General features: G+C 48.3%; 8 protein-coding genes across 8 annotated transcripts; 2 read left to right on the top strand and 6 right to left on the bottom strand.

Annotated features, from left to right (window-relative positions):
• Positions 1-626: 626 nt before the first annotated feature.
• EPUS_06133 (uncharacterized protein) lies at positions 627-1028 on the top strand (the record flags this gene model as incomplete). Its single annotated transcript, XM_007787981.1, has 2 exons — positions 627-778; positions 839-1028. 2 exons carry the CDS (start codon positions 627-629, stop codon positions 1026-1028), a joined length of 342 nt encoding a protein of 113 aa, XP_007786171.1.
• A 796-nt stretch (positions 1029-1824) lies between these two features.
• Positions 1825-5887, bottom strand: EPUS_06132 (uncharacterized protein; the record flags this gene model as incomplete). The annotated part of the gene is made up of 2 exons (XM_007787980.1): positions 1825-5499; positions 5552-5887. The coding sequence occupies 2 exons, from the start codon at positions 5885-5887 to the stop codon at positions 1825-1827; spliced, it is 4011 nt and encodes a 1336-aa protein (XP_007786170.1).
• Positions 5888-8299: 2412 nt separating this feature from the next.
• On the bottom strand, positions 8300-10607 carry EPUS_06131 (uncharacterized protein; the record flags this gene model as incomplete). The annotated part of the gene is made up of 3 exons (XM_007787979.1): positions 8300-9976; positions 10052-10452; positions 10511-10607. 3 exons carry the CDS (start codon positions 10605-10607, stop codon positions 8300-8302), a joined length of 2175 nt encoding a protein of 724 aa, XP_007786169.1.
• Positions 10608-11460: 853 nt separating this feature from the next.
• On the top strand, positions 11461-13272 carry EPUS_06130 (glutamate--tRNA ligase; the record flags this gene model as incomplete). Its single annotated transcript, XM_007787978.1, has 1 exon — positions 11461-13272. The coding sequence occupies one exon, from the start codon at positions 11461-11463 to the stop codon at positions 13270-13272; it is 1812 nt and encodes a 603-aa protein (XP_007786168.1).
• Positions 13273-14359: 1087 nt separating this feature from the next.
• On the bottom strand, positions 14360-16258 carry EPUS_06129 (uncharacterized protein; the record flags this gene model as incomplete). Its single annotated transcript, XM_007787977.1, has 2 exons — positions 14360-16001; positions 16059-16258. 2 exons carry the CDS (start codon positions 16256-16258, stop codon positions 14360-14362), a joined length of 1842 nt encoding a protein of 613 aa, XP_007786167.1.
• Positions 16259-16767: 509 nt separating this feature from the next.
• On the bottom strand, positions 16768-17715 carry EPUS_06128 (uncharacterized protein; the record flags this gene model as incomplete). Its single annotated transcript, XM_007787976.1, has 1 exon — positions 16768-17715. One exon carries the CDS (start codon positions 17713-17715, stop codon positions 16768-16770), a length of 948 nt encoding a protein of 315 aa, XP_007786166.1.
• A 561-nt stretch (positions 17716-18276) lies between these two features.
• EPUS_06127 (uncharacterized protein) lies at positions 18277-18678 on the bottom strand (the record flags this gene model as incomplete). Its single annotated transcript, XM_007787975.1, has 1 exon — positions 18277-18678. One exon carries the CDS (start codon positions 18676-18678, stop codon positions 18277-18279), a length of 402 nt encoding a protein of 133 aa, XP_007786165.1.
• Positions 18679-18860: 182 nt separating this feature from the next.
• Positions 18861-20115, bottom strand: EPUS_06126 (uncharacterized protein; the record flags this gene model as incomplete). Its single annotated transcript, XM_007787974.1, has 3 exons — positions 18861-19124; positions 19171-20022; positions 20080-20115. The coding sequence occupies 3 exons, from the start codon at positions 20113-20115 to the stop codon at positions 18861-18863; spliced, it is 1152 nt and encodes a 383-aa protein (XP_007786164.1).
• Positions 20116-20850: the final 735 nt, after the last annotated feature.

Below are 20850 nucleotides of genomic sequence, written 5' to 3'. Positions count from 1 at the left end.
TTCGACAGGCAATGGCAAATTATATGGTGATCAGGTGCATTTCAAATCTCAATTGCCGCTATTCCTGGGAATCATCGTCCGTGAAAGTCATGAATTTCCTCTTGCCCTATCATTTCACAAAAGTGTCCATTCCTAATTTCTTGTCGCTTATCAGTACATACCCTGCAAGCACTCGAAGGAATCGTTCGAGCTCCTTCAGAATGTCAATCTCGGTAGCACTAAACGCCCCTAGGCGGCCGAAGATATGCAGTTCCATGGTGGTTCCGAGGAGCAAAGCCGTAGACAAAAAGTCGCGTAGGCTGAGCACAAACACATCCCTCACATACCGTGCCAGCTGAAGAAATTTGCCCGCTGTACATTGTACTACGTAGTAAACAAGCAATGGGGCCAAGCTCGCCACCAGATTCTTGGCCCCCTTGGCAAGAAAAATACGTCAGAGTCAGTATCTGAATTGATATGGTCATGCTGACGTTACCGTTGTTTTTGTCACACATATGTGGTTTTTCGGTGGAACATGAATCATCATTTAGAGGCCATAGACTACGCAGCTTGCTTTTCCACTTGAAGCGAATTCCAGTTGCCAATCATCAGCTGCCCCTGCTACTGGTCGTCTTTCAATCTTCAAAATGCAAACCATACTGCATGCACGAACTCAAGTACTTCGCCAACTGGGGAAGAGTGCTAGACGCGCTCCAAACAATATGCAGGCAGCCCGGGCTTACGCCGACATACCTAAAGCTAATCAGACTACTCCGTTGACACGGAACAATATTCCCTTGTAAGCATTGAAATCCGCAGCTGAATGACGGAAGGAGACAGAGTGTGACAATTGCCACAGAATCGCTGCCGCGGCGCTTGCTGCTGCAATACCATCCTACTATTTCATCCACAGTAACAAGGTACCAGCCTCCGGCCAGTCCGAGATCCGGGAGGCTCGAGACAAAGGCGATCCTTCGAAAGAGTATCGTGATCCTAGAGACAGTGATGTCAAGACATTGGAGGATAAGAAGAGAAAGTATGGCAGTTGATGTTGTGACAGTTGTTTGCACCGAGCACTTGAAAGAGAATGCCCATCCCTGCTTCGGGTGCGAACACCGTATGTATTGTGACAGGAGGCGGGCACCTAGCATACATACGACATAGAACTAGCCCAAGTGTCACAATCTGAAAGTTACAGACTGGCCATGGAGTCAGTAAATGCTCGTTATGGCAATGGTACTACGTTATCCAATGGTATTGGAGCTCAGCGGACACAGGCAGGCGCTTGCTCATGGTCATCGGGCCTAGAAGGTGCAGATGGGGGGTCTGAGAGAAGATAGCAAGTCACCCATGCCACATGGAAGAACCTTCTGAAACACTCTAATAATTCTCCTACGCTATCCTGCGGTCAACGCAGTCTGTTTATGCGCAAAAAATCAAAGCAAAATCAGGCTGTCAGAAGGCACCAAAGTAGCTCCTAAAACTGCTGCTAATGCCCCAAGATCAGGGGCTAAACAGAGCTGGAATTACGACAGAACGAGGAGAGGGCCAATTAGGATGACAGAGCTCGCTGTCGCCAGTATACAGGCGGTGGCGGCGTCGATATTCCCCAAGTGAGCTTACCGCATTTTTCAAGCCAATATTCAAGCTTTGCGGTGCCCCTTCACTAGTCGAATCATTATTATAATCAATTCTGCCGCTGACACTCAAATATGGATGTGAAAAAAGTCCGTTAGACGATGGCTGGATCTATACAATGAAAAGAAAACTCCATAACAGTGCTGCCAACTGGGGTATCATAATCGTCAATTATTTCTCCTTTAAAACAATATTGCCAAACGCCTTTCAAAGATCCATACCATCCCAAACACACTGTCCGTTTCCCTGCCCGCTCTGCTCTGGTCTTTGCAGCATCATGTAGACCAACAAGCAGCAGCAGCAGCAGCAGCAGCAGACCAGGATTGACGGCCACAGCACGAACATCAAGAACATGAGCTGAGGATTCTCCCACCACCACCACCACCACCCGGGCTTACCGTTCGCGGTAGACGGAGAAGAAGCGCGGGTGAGAGCTGCTTGTGCTTCGAGCGCCTTGCTCAGGGCGTGCAGTGCTTGCGCTTGAAAGTCGTTTTGTTGAATATTGTCCGGCCTGGAGGCGTGTATGCTGAACCGTAATGGCATGGAGTGTCGCTTCGACAGGGTACTAAAGATACGTGGGCCATCTTTATTATCGCCAAAGGCCGCTCTGCCCAATGACGGACTGATGACGTCATTCTCTCTTCCACTGGGTGGCTCGACTGCACTTTCTGCAGCTGGGCTCCTCGGCACGGTCGTTGGCGATGCGCTATCTGCATTAAAGTATAATAATGTAGGCAGCTCAAAAACTGGCGATGACTGTAGCTCAAAACGTGGCAATGACTGTAGGTAAATTGACGAAGAGAATAATGGCGGAGAAGGTGGTGGTTGTTCTCTAATCCTGTTTGTTAATTTATCACCGTCCCTTACTTCATGATCGTTCCTTACTGCACGACGGGGAAATAACCTCCAACGAGGTCGACCTGGTGCTGGCTGCAACGTCTCCGTAGGGACTTCCCGCTGCATTTCTTCGTCCTGTTCCTCCTCCGAGAAGTTCGCAACCTCTTTCTCGGTCGGATCAAACTTCAAAACCGGTATGGTCTGCCCTTTTGGCAGAGAAAGGATCTCAGTTAAAAGTGTGTCAGGGTTAAAAGCTTTCGAATTGTAGTATTCGTCGCGTAAAGATTGGTAGACTGTCGAGTCTGGTAAAGTTGCGGCATAATGGAGGGGTGTCCATTTGTATTCATCGTATTCGGCGTCTGAAACTTCTGAGTCTTCTTGTCGGTATAAGTGGAGAGGGAATGTGAAGAGGAGGTGTTTGAACATAGTGACGTGGCTACGGCAAGCGGCCTCGCGTAAACCACGAAGCAGAATCCGCAGAACCCGAGCCTTCTTCGTGGCATCGAGGTGTCCAGATATTCCTTCTCCGTTCATCATCATTAGGTCGACTGCCGCTACGTTATTGGACGCAGCTGCGAGCGCGAAAGGGTCCCAAGCTTCATCTACTTCCACCGTGTAAAGTCCGTAATCCCGGTATCTCATCACCATGGGCTTCAACTTGATATCGTAGCGTGCTGTTTGGCCTGTTTCAAGGAACTCGAGAGATATTTTGATTTCCGCCAGGTTAACATTTCGCTTCCATTCCGCTAGCAGTGTATTGCCACAAGCGATTGTTTGTGTCAGCAAAGCCATCATGAAGTCACGCTCCATGTATACTGTATTGAGAATAAGGTGGACTACCTCCATCCTTTGACGAGTAAATCCCAAGCTGAGCAGATTGTCAAGCACTGTTTCAGGAACATTCTTGAACTTTCCCGCAGGACCGAGGCTACCTTGCTCTCCTCCAGATGCATTGGATCGAAGAATTCGATAGACAAGACCAAGATGATTGTGGTCAACGGCCCAGGATATTGCATTGTTGCCCAACGTTTCACCCTCTTCATCGGCCCATGGTTTGGGTACGTGTGGGAGGTAACCATTGAAGATTTTGTAAAACATAGAATCAAGCTCAGCATCACAGGCAAGAAGTCCCTTAGTATGTGTGAGGACATATGCCTTGGCATATGGTAGAAAGACATAAGTCAGCTCTGTTGCCGGATTCGCAAGAGCAGCGACTCGCTCCAGCTGTTTTCCAACGTCACAATTGGTGCCCTTTCCACCTCTGAGCAGACTCAAGGCTAGGTTCATGCTCATGCTATCCTTTGCAAGGCTGTTCTTGATGATTTTCATTGGAGAAATTCCCTGCCAAGGCGCTGAATTGCAGGCTTTGGACAATTGGGTATTGAAAATGCCCAGATTGAGGTACGTCACGCAGCTTATACCCAAATCAAGGATGGCTTTTTGGGTGTCGATATAGTACTGCGCAATGTCGGACTCTTCTTTGATCCCGCCTGTGAGGAACTGGCGAACTGATTCATGCACAAATCGCACGGTAGAGTCTTCTTCGTCCACGACCAAAAGACTACCGCCGCATTGAGCTAAAGTCTTCAAGATTCTGTTGACTAGGCTACCTGCCTTGAAAGTAAGCTTTCCTGGCTCAACCGCGAGAACCTCACGCAATTCTTCGGTCGACAAAGGTCGCTGAGCGACTGTGATGGTTTCGAATATTTTTTGAGTCAGTGACACACGGCCCTTTATGCGCGAAAGAATCCTGGTATACGTCTCGTGCATATTCCTAGGCAGATCTTCTAGCGTCTGAACAATATCCCGATCAGTTTCCTGTTCACATAATGACTCTAATTGGAGGTAGACCCATAGATACATGCCATTGGCTCTTCTTTCCAATTCCTCTTGGATACGTAGGATCAGGTTAGGATCACCCAACGTCAATTGCTTCCTCTCAAGTCGTTCTTCTAGGCTAGTCTGAATGTATTCGGAAATCTCGGCCCTCATATCTATGCCAGACATGAAAATCGTTTCGTAGGGGGTCAGTATTTGCCCGGCAGCTTGCTGAGTGTCGGCCCTTGTGCTATAAATGATTTTGAGGTTCAACTTCGGCACGCCGGACAAGCGCTCGAGCGCCGAGAGGACCAGAAGTCTTTCACTTTCCACGCATTCGTCGATACCATCGAGACATATGATATTGCTTCGCCCGCTCTTTAATGGGAGAACCTCCAGTAGGAATCCAACCACCCCATCAACATCCATCGCGTTTGAATGGGACTCCGACACCTGGAATGCCACGTCCAAGAGTAGCTGTCTCGCCAAGCTGCCGATGACCGTCCTCGCATTCAGGGACGCAGCATCGTCAAATCTACAAAAGAAATAGCTGATGGTGACGTGATTCTGAAGTACCAGATCGGCTACAACATTGGCCATCAGCACGGTTTTACCCGATCCCAAATTCCCAACTAGCTGTAGTATCCCAGAAGAAAAGGCCGTCTTCCACTGACTGTATGCATCTTCCTCTAAAATCCACTTGACAGTACCTTTGCTTCGAGATTGTTTCCAAGCCGTCACGTGGTCGTAGTTGGACAGTCTACCCAAGAAATCTGACCTTAATTGTTGGAGGTAGTGTTTGTTTGTACGCCGGGCTTCTGCGAGACTTTGGTCCCTGAACATTGTCGCCAGTGCTCGAAACCGAGCGTTCTTCTGTCGTTCATCTGCGTTCAAGCTACACTCATGCTTCTGGTGCTTGCTCGAAGCCAAGGCGACTTCATCCCGAACCGCGGTGGATAATTGGCGAAGACTTGTCTGGATATCTGAAAAAGCTGCATCGAATGGAAGGACTAACTTTGGCAGCTGAGCAATGAATGTCTTGCGCGAGAAGATAACAATATGCTTGCATAGGCCGATGACGGCAGCAAAGTACTCGCATAGAGCTCGTTGCAAGCCCTTTGACTCGGCGAATAGTGACCCAAACTGTTGATACTGGGGACAAGTCCGTCCAATGTCCATCAAAAGCAACGATAGCTTGTCATAGTACTGGGAGTAATTGGAACCGATCTAGCTATTGTGAGTATGCTGCCTGGCTAGGTCTTTCCGAATTGCGGCTAACTTGTAACGAAAGTTTCAGTATACCCCACACTGAGCTTGCAAGAAGACTCTGGGTACCTCCAACGACGACGTCTATAACTGTCGAGAATTGTTGCGCGCTCTGCAGCAGATTAATCACTCTAGGGCCCATGCAACGCCGATTGCACCGACTTTGCAGACTGCGATCAAGGAAGCTGGTGAAGGCGAGAGGAGCGCCCGCGCCCGGCGGCAACTCCTTCTTGAACTCATCGAGTTGGGCCATCTGATCCTGGTCGAGGATTGCCTCAAAATCGTGCAGCGCCTGCGACAGTTGAATCTCTGGCTTCAATCGGGCAGCGTTTCGGAGAGCAACTGCCATCTTGACGCTTTTGAGAGGTAAATCAAAGTTATGCCACCAAATACAGGAAAGAAGGATGCATCGTGGTGGATAAATGGTTGGTGATAGCAATCAAGCTGTGCTACGCCGTCGAAAAAGCCTTGCGGTGCGCCTGCGCTCCAGCAACCCCTCGTCCAAGGCTCTGTGAGGTTGTCCAGCTTTCAAGACGCATCATTCCCATTTCGTCCGACTTGACTCTGTCAGAATCCCTGCGCATACGATACGTATCTGTTACGTATTAGCAGGATGATACAGGGGTCCCCGCATGCGAAACGCACGAAACGCTCTTGTAACTTTTACGCCCTGTTATTTTTGGCAGTGAGCATTGCTATACGAATTGAACGCCAAATGCTGTTTCTGAGCTGTTGCAGTAATGCGCTTCTATAGCTATTAGTGTGAGCAAATGCTCCTCTTGATAGGAGTAACTCAATCAATTCAATTGGTATCTCCGTACGCTATTTGCTACATCCTCTAACAGACTCTAGTCGTTAAGAATTAGAATTTGGAAGATGAATACGTCATTGCAGAAAGGGACAGCGAAACGTGTGAGAGAGAAATAATACAATCATCATCACCTATTACTTAGCAGGAAGAGGTCTTGAAAAATAATGCTAGGAGAGCCATCACAGTGCGCTTAAAATTAGCCTAATCGTAAGACTGCTTAGTGTATACTAGAATACGTAGCCAAGTCATCCGTGATCCAATGAAATCCTATTATCTACAACGAATTTTACTGATAATATGATCATAGTATGATCAGAATATGCTTCTCTTATCATATTAGTATGGTCGTTATTTGACAGAATAGCTGCGATTTCCACTAACGGCACTTACATATTCCCCACGCAAAGGATAGTCACGCAAAGTGGCGGGGGGAAGCCGGCTGAGACCTGGGCGCGCTAAGCCGGAAGGGACAGCGTGCTGGAAGCGAAACTACGTTTCAACTCTAGATTCCGGGACATAGGACACTGTTTTAGGCAGTCTCTGACGCTGCTTTCGGCGCCTATTGCATCACGGGTTTTGTGGCAAACTACCGCTTTTTTTTGTTACCTAATTTAATTTTATTAACTCCATATTCTTTAAAGATTACATCTTTTTTTTAAATCCGTAGTTAATTGTTTATTATTATAAAATTACTTTCTTTTATATATCTATTATTTAATATAAAAGCACCGCTAAGCTTAATAAATTAACTATGATGGATAAAGTATTTCCTCTGCCATGGCGCAGGAAATACACGTGACCAGCCACGCACTCTGATGGCAGCGCCGATGGCGTATCCACAACCGCACGCGGAACTCCTTGCCGTCAAGCTACTATGCCGCCGATAGAGGCATTCGTACGGCACGTGGCTCCCCGTGCGAGTACCATAGAACAGGAGATTGATACAACCCCTTTAGGGAAGTACAAATCTCCTCCAGAGGGAAGCTACCGCTTCTGGCCCTGCAGGTACTCCGTCGGATCCTCCGCGCAGGTTAACTAGTAGCACCCCTGGTATTCGATGGAGGAGTATATAGAGTGGAGCGCTGGCCGCACTGTAGATAGACTCCTCAGCTTACGTTTTAGCAATCTATGGACTATTGACTTGTTCTAGTTTCGAGCCATTGCATTAACCACAAAGTGCTATAAGCTTAAATCTGCAGGCCAAAGAATTAGCGTTCTTATTGGATATAGTTTGAAGTCTTCTTGCCTTCTTGGGATTAGTTACAAATAAGCAGTGCTTTAGGGCGTTAAGGCTGCAGAATTTTGCTAAGCTGTACTCTATCAAAAATCAGAATGTGTAGAAAGAGCGTACATAATGCGTATATAGAATACGTATACAGGATGTACAGAAAAAGCGTAAAGAATACGCATACAGAATACGCAGAAAGAGGGCACAGGATTAGTACGCAAAATGCGTAGAACAGAATTGGCATACAGAATGCGTAGAAAGAGGGCACAGAAATGAGCAGAAAGAACGCACAGAATTAGCACGCAGAATGCGCAGAGAAAACGCACAGAAAGTTCTATCCTTCTATCCTTTTATCCTTTTCTTATTTTAAAAAAGTTACGTCTAGTCTGTCTTTATGAAGTTGCCGCCTACGTTACGTAACTTAATCCTTAAATCTACTAGTAATTAGTGAAGCTGAACAATATAATAATAATTATAATATCGGTATATTCATACACTAATCTTGACTTTTCCAATTCCCATTTTAATCCAAGACCTGAATATACGTGACTATAACCTAAGCGACGAATAAGCAACCCTGAGCATCCCTGAGCATCAACTGAATTCTACCCTGAGGACCCCAATGGAGGCCGGATTCCTGGCCGCTCCTAATTCGGAGAGCTCAGGTTCGTGTCCTTCAGGTTATCTCTGCCACTCATTACATTGAAGGATGATAGCCCTAATTAGCACAAAGCAAACTCTTTCACCTTCAGATCTTTCATCTGCATTGCTTCTCCATCCATCATGCCGTGGAGATATGCACCTCCTAGCAGCCTGTACCTGCCATCACCACAGGGCCGTAGCACATGCGGCACTTTTGCGCCGTAAAATATGCAAATCAGATCGCCCTCCTGGGCCGGGTCGGGCGTCCATCCCAGCCTGCCATTATCAGTGGAGCAGAACCTTTTGCGCCGCGTTCGGGCAATGAGGGTCCTCATTATGCGCCATCTGTCGTGCTCTTCGTCCGTGTATGATGCTGGAATATATGGTGCCAGAGTGGAACTCGGCAAGTGAGCCGTTTCGGTGGGCGCTGAAGATTTACGTCTTCCATCCTGCAGGTCCTCCAGTTGTTTCAAGTACTGCTCGAAGATTAGACGGAAGCTGCTCGGCGCTGGGTATTCTATGATTGTATGGTTGCTAATCATGGTCCTCCAGAACTTCTCATACCGCTCCGATGACATCTGTCCCATACCTTCGGATGCAATATCTCTGCACATCTCGAACCAAGCGATGTGCCGTAAGGCGTGGGGGGATGCGCTGGGTTTACAGTATCTTTGCACAGCCATCTGCGCCTCCAAAAGGCCATCAATGTACTCCGCAACCAGATCTTCATCGCGCCAAAATCGTAACATCTGCTGCCTGGTTTGAGAATTCACACCGTGCTGAAGTTCAGCTGCCATGTCCCGAAAGTCGTCCCACAGACTCATTTGATGGTACGAGGTTGCCAGTCGTTTGACCTTATCCACTAGGACGCCATCAACAAGGAGAACGTTATCATCATGAATTGAAATCGTTACACGAGAAGAGGAATTTCCTGACGCCTTGGATTTTAACAGGGGAATGTCCATGTCTCCCTTCCCTCCTTCTTCACTCCAGTCAGGCACCCAAGAGGGCAGTCTCAGGTTTGACCTGACCTTGTAGTCTTTGCGGCTGGAAAAAATTTCTAAACTATTTCTCTTTTTGATGCACCAAACCGCAAATCGTTTATACACTTCTTCCACTGGAATATCATATCTAGGCTGGATCTCCCAATCGGTCCTGGACACATCTTTTGCTAAGCCCAACAGCCCAAAGAGCTTGTCTCTTGGGTCCTTGCATGCCCTAGCATTGTGTTTCTCCGCCAGGCTGATGATATCCGCCTTCCTGCTGAACCTGTCGGAGTGCAACTCAGTCATCTGCCGGATAGACCAAACAGATTCCAACGGGAAATTGTTGGTTAGTCCAATCTCTCCAAATCTTCCCAGAGAAATGAATTGGAGCCATAATTCTGTAATAGGCTTAGAGGCACACTCAAAGAGGACACTCTGCTCACCACATAGCATCACGGCTTCGCGACCTCGGACATACTCTTGCAAGGTCCATACTCTCGTAAACCATGGGAGATGCAGTAGCTCTCCAATACTGTCCCACTCAAAGTTCCGAAGCTCTGCGGCTTGATCCCTGGTGAGAAGCTGATACGGTACATCGCCATTGCCCACCGATATCAACCACTTGACATACACCTCGTGATTGGGACTATAGTGCTCTAAGTTTCTTCGAAAATATGCATCCAGCTTCTCCAGGGCAAGGAAAGCCTCTCCCGTCTCGGCGAAACCTTTTCCCAACCATATCAGCACCCTCTCGGCCTGCGAATAGATGTCCTACATTAACGGGACCTGTATATTCTTCTCATCTAAATTAGCTTGGTTGATGCAGAGCGCATCTGCCCAGATCACCCGTTCAGCATGCGGGTATCGCAGTCGCTCCAGTGCCGTAAAAAGGCTGATGGTAACGTCGACTCTCCCATCACCACAGAGGATCGCCTTGGTATTTTGCGGATCGCCCCATGTGTACGAGAGAGCTTCATATTTGGGCTTGGACCGGAGAGACACATTCTCAAGGCGGCAGCGTATAGGGTCCGAGCCGCGGCCTGGCTCGAGTCTGAGCAGGCGAAATTCGTCAGCGTTTTTCACGGGCTGGTACTTGTAGACAGGTTGGATAACGTCTACTCCGTTGGCGACTTTCGCCGCGCCGAGATTGATGTACCTACAGAAGGCATGCTGCCGTGCTTGGCTCTGTGAATTGCGACGAATCAAGGAAGTATGCCGTTGGGAGATGGTTAAGGGTAGATGGAGACCTGCCGCTAGCGGTCTACGATCAGGTCTACTATGAACTTTCCATAACTTTTACCCAACGCAAAGAGGACTTCCAGTTCCGCCCGTTGCCCAGAGCCAGAGCGGCATTATTCTGTTGCGATAACAGTTCATACTCAACGTAGTCAGCTTCCTGCATTCCGCCGATAGATGCGGAGGGATAGTCGGAACGGGGGTCAGTGGATGACCTTATCAGCAGTAATGTTCATTAGGTCGGGGGTCCAAGTAACAGTAAACGAACCAGACACTACTTACCACTTTATCTTCCATGAAGGTCAGACTCTGTCATTACCAGAGTCAAGGTTAGTTACAGTACGTTTCCTAGTATGAGCTTTAATAGCCGTAAATTTACCGGTATTTACTATAACTTATAGTATTCTGATAGCTATTGTATAATTTTTATTATATTTCTAATCTATAAATATTTAGTTATTTAATCTACCAAAGTAGATTTTATATTAATATTACTATCTGTAATTAAGCTAATAATTAAATCAATCAATTAAGACAAAAATCAAGTAAAAGCATAAGATAGCTTACAAAATAATTAAGTTAAAACTAAGGCAAAGTTACATAAAGATGCTATTAGCGCTTAGTGCTACAACGGCTAAGGCGACAGTGTAGCAGGCAGAAGGGAAGGTTATTCGCGAAGGAAGCAAGAGAGGGGGAAAGGAGTAGCAGACAGGAAAGAAGAACCGATAAAGGAGAATGAGGAGTAGCGGGCTCTTTATACTTGGGCCAAGCGGTGAGAGGGCGCGTTGCCGATCGGGCAGGGCTAAACCGGAAGAGGCAGCGCACCCGCGGCCAGACTACAGAGAAAAGGCTGGTAACATCGGGGCTAAGTCACTTAGATGTACTCCGTATGTTCTTTTTGGAGCTCTAACATACTGCTTAGTCCTCACATCACTGGCTAGAGATCTTACGGAGGCTTCAACATCATTCCCTTAAGCCTCTTGGATCTTCTTGACCGTTTCAGGATGCAAAGCGCTGCCATGACTAACGATACAACCATTGAAGACAAGGGCCCCGCTTCAGAAGACGCCCAACCTTCCCAGGTTCAATCTAAGAAGGGTGCAAAGAAGGCGGCAAAGGAGGCAGCGAAGGCAGAGGCAAAGGCAAAGAAAAAGGAAGATCGAGCAGTGTCGAAATTGACCCAGGATGCAGGAAACCTGCAAATTGAGCCGACAGCCCCAAGGCCCCGGCAGGGTGCTAACTACAAGATTGGCTTGCAAAATACCGATCAAGGTGTGGTAACGAGGTTTCCTCCGGAACCATCCGGCTATTTGCACATTGGTCATGCTAAGGCTGCACTGCTCAACGACTATTTTGCACATGAGGAGTATCAAGGCACACTGCTCCTCCGCTTCGATGACACAAATCCGAGGAATGAGAAGGAGGAGTTTCAAGATGCCATCATAGAAGATCTCGCCTTAATGGGAATCCGACCTGACCGGGTTAGCTATTCGAGCAACTATTTTGAAGTATTGTATCAGTACTGTGTTGATATTATCAAGACGGGAAATGCATATGCCGAAGACGCAGAGAAGCACGAGATGGATGATCTTCGGAAGAGCAGGAAAAAGAGTGCGCGAAGAGACGAAAGCATAGAGAGCAATCTGGCTCGGTTAGAGGAGATGAAGAATGGCACTTCCGAAGGACAGAGATGGTGTATTAGAGCAAAGATTCAGTATGACAGTCCAAACGGAGCCCTGCGAGACCCCGTCATCTATCGCTGCATCGTCACCTCGCAAGATGACACCGGAACGCACGTCGTCTCTCACCATCGCACAGGGACCAAGTGGAAGATTTACCCAACCTACGATTTCTGCTGCCCCATCTTGGACAGTATCGAAGGTGTTACCCACGCGCTTAGGACCATCGAATATCGAGACCGGAACGCACAGTATGACTGGGTACTGAAAACCTTAAATCTTCGAAATGTTGCAATCTGGGATTTTGCTCGTATGAACTTCGTCCGCACTCTTCTTTCGAAGCGCAAATTGTCCCAACTAGTCAAGAGTGGCGCTGTGTATGGCTGGGACGATCCTCGCTTCCCTACTATTCGGGGCATTCGAAGACGTGGTATGACGGTGCGTGCTTTACGTGACTTTATGCTTCAACAGGGACCCAGCAGGAATATTGTGAATATGGACTGGACAATCTTCTGGGCAACCAACAAGAAATTCATTGACCCTGTGGCACCAAGACATACTGCGATATCTCTTGAAAATGCTGTTAAATGCACTGTCATTGGCGCAAGCCCTGAGGTGACTTGGGTGGATAAGCCGAAGCATGGGAAGAACCCTGATGTGGGAATGAAGAAAGTGGCTTACAGCAACACAATCTGGGTAGAGCAAGATGACGCCCTCAGTTTCACCGGAGACGAAGAGGTGACCCTGATGAATTGGGGTAATGCCTTTGTGCGGAAGATCACAAAATCCTCTTCGTCTCCTGATATCGTCGCATCTATCGAGTTCGAGCTGCACCTCGAAGGAGATGTGAAGAAGACCGACAAGAAGCTTACCTGGCTCTCTGATGATCAGAACCGGGTTCTGGTCGAATTAGTCGATTTCGACTTCCTTATCACCAAGGATAAGCTCGAGGAGGAAGACAAGTTGGAGGATTTCCTGACGCCTGAAACCGAGTTCCGCACCAAGGCGTTTGCTGATTGCAACGTGGCCGATGTCCGAGCTGATGATATTATACAGTTTGAGCGGAAGGGCTACTACAGGTGCGATAGCGCCATAGGGGCTGACGGGTCGCCGGCAACCTTCTTCAAGATCCCAACAGGCAAGGCTAAGTAGCCTTAGGCTGTGAGGTCTCGATCCCTTCATAAGACACATTGAGTATATGCTGTCAACGGGAATGTGCCGGCTGTGGCTTACGAAGTCGCCGGAAAGGCCCATCTCAAATGTTCCTGGTGGCGCACGCTCCTGGACGATCAGAATGCTGCCGAAGCGAGTGTTGAGGCAAAGCGGGCTATTTCATGCCATTCTTGTGCAGCTCAGACCTCGTACCCTTATGCAACCTTGTCATCGAATGGCTAAAAAGTCACATACAAAGGAATAACGGCTGCGGCTGATCATCCAATACCCCACCGTCTTACCGTCCTATTGCTGCAGTTATATTCGTGGTCAGGAACATGAATATGACCGACTCTTGAGAAGAGATGGCCAGCATCTCTTTAACTTGTGTTCCTATTCTTCTGATTCCATACAGTAAATCTACCCCCTTCCCTTCCATGATCGCCATCAAGATTGTCCTATACTCCCCAGGACAGTCATGCTTCTCTAGGTCCTAAACCATCCTATCCTCCAATCACAAGCAAGCACAATCCTAAGACGAGCCTTTCCAAACCCTTTCCCAGCAAACCCTTTTACTGATCATTTCCCGGCTTTACTCCCCCTACTAGACAACGATCCAGCTTGGAACATCCAATACCTCTCTCCGTCTGCTCCTTCTCCCATTACTCCAACCACGTTATCAAACTACCCTACCAATGCAATGAACCACACAAAACACTAACTTTCACGTTCGCCGGGCCGACCTCATGATGCGAACAGCAAGAAACTGAGGGCCGAGGGCAGGGAATGTACTAGCGTCATGACTGCCACGTTCGAGCGAGTGCTCTTTCGCAGGGCAAAGTATACTTATAGTCCTGATGAAGTAACTGTCTCATACGATTACTTATTGATAACCTTGAGGCAGAATTCTTCAGTATCAACAACGTTACCATTCGTTTCTTTTAGATCGGCACGTATTGCAACCGCTAATCGCTAATCGAGACGATACTGAAGACGACAAAGTAGCAGGGGAGGCCACCTGAACGCTAAGCTATCCCATCCAGAGAGGACTACAGCATTCCACACCAACAATCGCCAGCCAGGCAGCTCACCGCGACGTCTTCTTCACGCCAAACATCTCATGATCAGCCATGACCTTCCTGCGAAACAAGCCGAGATCCGAGATCAACGATTCCATCTGCGCCTGAATCTCCAACGCGGCGGCTTCCTGCTCTTGATCCACCACATCCTCCTCTTCATCCCCATCCTCCTCCTCCTCCTCCTCCTCACTCTCAAACCCTTCATCCTGCCAGATGGGATCCGGCGTCTTCTCTCGCACCTTCACGGGCGTGACGACAACCGGTGTGGTGCTCACCACCTCTTCTTTGGCCGTCGTCTTGATCGGATTCCTCAGCTCGTCCAGAACAAGCTTGAGATGGATCTGCAGCGTCTCCTTCTCCTGCTCGAGATGGCGCACTTTCGATTCGGAGATGGCCAGTTTCTCATCCATCATCTGCAGCATGCCCTCATATTTCGCCGTGTACTCGCGTAGTTTCTCCGCGTGTGTGTCGCTGTCGGCCTTGGCTGCTGGAGCTGTGGGGACGGACTGCTGTTGCTGGTTGAGTGTCCAGCGGAGCGTTTGGATCGTTTCTTGCATTTCCCGGATCTGGGCATCTTTTTCGGCCGAGGAGACGTGGTCTTGGTTGACGATGGCTTTGGTACGGATGTTCTTGGCTTGGTCGGCGTATCGCAGTGTTGATAATGTCTCGTCGTAGTCTGCGGGGGCGATGCAGGCGATCATTGCTGTCTTTGAGTTGCCACCTAGGGAGTCCTTGAGCAGCCAGGTGAGTATCGAGTCTCGGTACGGGACAATGTCTTTATTCTTTCTGTTGGGATTGTGGAGTCGGCTGTGTCGAGGGTCTGCTAATGCTGCAATGACTCTTCCTAACGTGGTGAGAGATTTGTTGATATTTGACCCTTCCCGGAGACGTTGTCCCGTGGCCTCTGTTGCTTTTGCCCGCTCTGATCCTGCCAGATCCACAAGTCTGATTCGTGCCATCCTCTCTGTCGTCTCATCTGCGTCATAGTCGTGGTGAATTTGCTTCAGGATGATGGTGAAGACAGCATGGGATCTGGAACTGGTATCATTCATCTTCGTGGAAGCAGTTGTTCTGGAATTGTCACCCATTCGCATGTATCTGAGAATCTCCCCATAATTCTTCACCTGCATCTCTGTCAGGTCCTTCACATATGGCCCTTCTGTGGGCGACTCGCGAATCTTCAGATAGTGCGGTGGATCTGTTCGAGGCTGAAAAAGATCTCGGACATGCTCGTTGTAGACTTCGAAGTAGGACACCCTGACGCTGTAGCTGATATTGGCACTCGTGTTGGACTCAATCCTCTCGAACAGATCTTCGCACGTTCTCGGAATCAGCCCTGGCTGCTCCGGCGTGCCCATCATGGTGTAGCTCTTCCCAGAACCCGTCTGGCCATAAGCGAAGATGCAGGTATGGTAGCCTTCGAAGTTGTGATCCAGAAACTCCTCACCCAGCGCATTGTAGATGTCCTCTTGGTGAGCATAGTGCTCGTCTGAGCTGTTGTGCGACCAGAAAGAGTTGTCAAAGGTAAAGGTCTTCTCTTCAATGACTTTTCGAGTCTGAGCCCGTGAATTCGCCGGATCGGTGGTGGGAGGTATGAGTAGTTTCGTCGACTGGTTATGTGGATTCATCGCGATGAGGCATTGTGCTCCCCTGTCAACCTCTGCATCGCATGTCAGTAACCAAGCAAGCACGCACGCATGCACGCACAGAGAACCAAGGCAAAAGATGGTACCTCGTTGCAGAAACCCTCTCACTCGGACAACCACCTTCACATTCCCACCGGGATTGATGGGCGCAGGAGAGAGCATGGGAACGACGACCATCTCTTTCGACCTCAAGCTCGGACTCGAAGCAGACGACGGGATCGCTGCTCGGATCGGATCGGGATGATTTCGCACAGGCGCCATTGCCTCCAGAAGCTCAATGCAGTCTTCGACGGTGAGCTGGAAGCGGCGATGGAGATGAGCGTACATCAACGTGTTGGGCGGTCAATCGGAGTGGCCTCATCTCCGGCCTGCGCTAAGCTTGAGTGGCTGTTGTTAAGAACTGCACTGGTGGTGGAGCGTATTTACATTTTTCTGTATTGGGTTAGTGGATGGTGACGTCGACCTTAGTGCAGATGTAATCACGTGATCGTAGGTTCCCCGATGTTCACAGTTAGGAAGATATTTCGTAATGACTTTTTTGTTGGATGCTTTGGAACAAGACGACTTGGGAAGCCTAGTGGTTTCGTAATGAAATATGTAGTATTTCTATGATGCTACCCGCTGTAGCTATTTGAGCATCTCCAGCTTTTAGAGCACACCACCTATTTCGCTAAACTCTCGAGAACAACCAAGCAACTAACCAATAACTTAATAGAGCACACATAGACAAGCGACACAACTCCGGTGCCACATATCTCCTCCATCGACCATCAGAGCCCGCACAAAGCTCGCAAGCCGCCCAATTTCGTTGGATCATCCAAGTGGAATATTTCCGGGACCGGGCTACCTTTCCCAAAGCCTTGCACTAAGTGAGCTGCACAATCATGAATGGCACCAGTAAAGAGCTCAGGACACGAGATGATCTTCACTCCCAAACTCTTCACCTTGTGTTTTGCTGCTTGTTGGGGCGTGCTCATCAGCGGAACGCCTTTGAAGGCTTGGCGAGCTAGGTACTCGACGTCCTGGAGAGGCATTCTGCCAGCCATATAAACCACGTCTGCGCCTTTCCGGATAGCCCGCTCGAGTCGTGTAAGAGCTCGTTCCCAACAGACTTGGCAAGTACAGGACAAGAGTATGTTGGTTCTCGCAATGATCACAATGTTAGAGCTAATTCGGAGGCGCTCGTCGGCCGCAGCTTGAAGACGTTCGAGAAACGTGTCCTCATCAATAGCGTTGCCTTTTCGATATTTCTTCGAGCACTGACCGGAGATGCTGTCCTCAAGTTGCATAGCTGCTACCCCAGCATGATGGTACCGGGCCAGATGTACCTTGACTGCTTCGACGTCCAAAGACTCATCCGCCTCCCCAATCAAGGGCACATCTCTATCAATCTTTTGAACTGTCTGAATAAGATCCATCACAAACTCCAGAGAAGATTCACCTGAATCAGGGAGCCCAGACCGGGCAAAGCGGACTGCAGCAGAACGCAGATGGAGACATTTAAAGCCTTGGGCTAAAGCAACTCGTGCAGTGAGCCCATCGTAGATACCCGGGCAAACGATGACCTTCTGCGTGTCAGCTAGCCACTCACGGAGCTTGGCTTGTCCAGGCTTCAGAGCTTCGCTGGCGGGTTCAGAACCTGGTGCGGTTGTTGCCGGGCACTTCTCCAGGTCCTCCTTTTGCATGCTCTGTTTGTTATGGTTTCGCTTTTCTGACATATTGTAGACTGGATTGGGCTGCGAGCGAGATTGAAAAGGAGCTTGTATCTTTTGGTTTAAAACCCTGTGATGGTGTGTACAGAGCTAAGGCGCTGATTCGATGGATGATTTCGTCGGAAATGGTTATCAACGGAGTTGCAGATAGATTGATAATGTCGAAGAAGAAGATTATGTATATCGAGTGACGGCAAAGAGGCACACCAGATCATCCTAGGCAGACACGATAAATTGTTGAATACAAAGATTTGTTCTTACCTGTGCACATTGTTCTGGTCATGATTCGTAATAGCACAAAGCAATCACAATGGTACTTAGGATGATTACCACGAGGGTACTATGTCAGTGGGTAAGCACACTCAAATGCAGAGAAAGATGCAGCTAACCCAGGACATACTTCTTGGTTGTCCAACAGCCACCACATCCTCATCAAGCACAAAAGGTTGTCAGATTGTGAGGATATGTGCTTTGTTATTACACGAGCTAATATGAGCTCTCGAAATTCTTTGTGACTGAACAAGAGAATTGTGACGCTATCTCTTTGTTGACATGATTACAGTCGTTTTATCGCTTATCACCTCTTCCAAGGAGTTCTTCTGCAACCTCCTGAATAAGTGTCTCTCCTTTGAAGAGAGGCATCTTGCCTTTCTCTTGCAGGGCTTGCCTGACGTCCATAGCCCTACAGAGTTCCCATGTCGATCCCTCGATATCTGCGGAGTAGAGGAGCATACCCAACGCAAGTAGTAGGCCATGGAGCGTCTCCTTGCTCTCTCGTTCATTGATGACGGCTTCGATTAATGCAGCTTCGAGGTTTTCCATTGCACTGATCTTCAGCTTGTCAGGCTCATCTTCCAGTCTGGAATTGTGGTCGAACAATGCCATATCGTAGACCAATGCAGAAGCCAAGAATCGAGCGTTACTGTCTTTGGCAAGCAGACATGATGAAGCGAGGTTTTCGAAAGCCATACGCAGCATATGTGAGGTAGAAAGGTCAATCAGCTGCTCTTGAAATAATGGTGAAGTGAAAAGATTGCATGCGAATTGCAATGTAACGACTTGCAGATTATACGGCGCGATCGGTGTGTCTCTTTTAGGTAGTATGAGGGTCAGTATTGTCCGATGATCCTTCTCGGTCGCAAAAAAGCCGCTCACTCTTGCATCGGCAGCCGGTGTACTTCGGGTGGAAGTTCATTGAATCTTGTGGCGATGACTTCGGCGAAGCGGTGTAAATCTGGCAGTGGTGCCTCCATTTGTCCTTGTGCTTCTCGAGTCTTCACGTAAGCAAAAATTGCCGAAAATTCTTCTTCTTCTGAAAGGCGGCCAATTTTTGCTGCGAGCTTTTCCAAGGGTGGAACCTTTGGAAACGAAACCGGTTGAGTAATCTTGCGTTGGAAGGTTGGAAGTCTCAAGGACTTATGCAGATGGATAGGCACAAGCCATTTGTATCAACAACCGAACATTGCCTTTCAGCTGAGCCTCATTGGCACCACTCCATTGATTCTCCTTCTGCCCTTTCAAGTATGTCATGAAGGTTGGCGTCGCTCTGACGTTGTATTTCGAGCTAATGCTAAGTGCTTGATTCAGATCAACCTTGATCAGTACTGCTCTTTTACCGGCTTCAGCAGCTAACTCATCGTATGACGGATACAGTATCTTGCATGGTGCACATGTAGCGGACGTAAAAAAGATGACTGCACAGCTGTTTCTGGCGGAATCAAGAAGAGATTGAATCTCCTGCAGTGTAGTTACATTGTGTACTCCTGCTGCAGGGATACTTGCTCCATGGGTATCATCGCTGCGAGGTAGCGCTGAAGATTTGGTCAAACCGTTGGACGTCGGTGCGCTAGCTCTGTATACTGGTTGCTGTCTGTTTGTTAACGGCATTTTTGCATCTGGGGCCTGTGTCATTGAGCGCATCGACTGGTCGATCTGACTTCTCAACATCTGTCCAACAGGTGTTTCGAGAAATCTTTGTGGTAGCGTCCTGATGCGCTCCGGAATGTTCTTCCCTACCAAAAACATCGACAGGTCCTGGGTAAAGTTGTTGCAATTGTGGAGAAACAGATCATACGACTCTGGAGTATAAATTTGCGCTAGAGAATCAATGTACTCGGCGATCACGTCCATGGGAAGCTCGGTCTTTCCCATCTGCACGACTTCGATGGGCTTTCCATGGTGAGTGGAACCTGGAACCTTGCGGAGTATCCCTTGGCCGAAGAAATATTCCACGCCTCCAAACACCAGGGATGTGTGATAGATGGCATCCAGATGGACGCCTGTGAAACTGTATGAGAATTGGCGAGCAAGACCCTTCAGCCACGTCAGCTGTTTCTGCGGAGCACTGCAAGAGGTACCAGAATGACTTACCTTTGAAAGGTCGTAAACATACAATTCTACATTCATAACTGTTGAATGGCGCGAGTATGAGTTATGATTTTGGTGTGAGAAGTAGTAGATGAAGAAGCTCTATGCCCCTCCTATGCTCCTGCAACAATAATGGTACGAAAGTCAACACCAACCAATTTGACGAAAGGGGAATGAAAAGACGGGCGGAAAGTGCAATACTGTAGCGAGGTACTTATAGCAGATGTAGGGTTATCGTGATGAATGGAATCAATTCAGCTTGTGAAAGGCGTACATAAAAGTTGATATTGAGTAGGCAAGTCACTCAGTTTCAATACATTTGCTAGGCGCCACCTCATACGTCAGCAGCACCAATCCGCCTCCCTTCCGAAAGCACCAGGATCAGACTTCAAGTCGAGTAACGCCCCCATAAAGTGATTGGTACAGTACCACATGTTGCATTGTGGATCTTCCTGCCACTCTTTTCCAAAGCCCCGCTTTGATTGGATGGGTAAATATTGAATTATTCCCTATCCCGCCCATCAACTATCCATCATCAGTTCTCGACAACAGGGTTACACTTTATCTACGAAGACCAGTCAAGTATTCTCATCTCTGTCGATGGTAGACCACATAGCTAACCTTTGAACAGAACAAAGATATCGGTACAACTCCTTACACTATGGAAGCTACGGATTCTGTCAGCATGGTGTTGTCCAAAGATGATCAATATTCATCGGGTAAAGTGTGATGCATGAGCCGGTGTTCCTGATCCGACGACTGTTCCCTCTTCTC

The sequence above is a fragment of the Endocarpon pusillum genome (genome assembly GCF_000464535.1).
Source record: "Endocarpon pusillum Z07020 unplaced genomic scaffold C708003, whole genome shotgun sequence".
In the NCBI taxonomy this organism is placed as follows: Eukaryota; Fungi; Ascomycota; class Eurotiomycetes; order Verrucariales; family Verrucariaceae; genus Endocarpon; species Endocarpon pusillum.
This window is presented reverse-complemented; position numbering and strand designations above follow the sequence as displayed.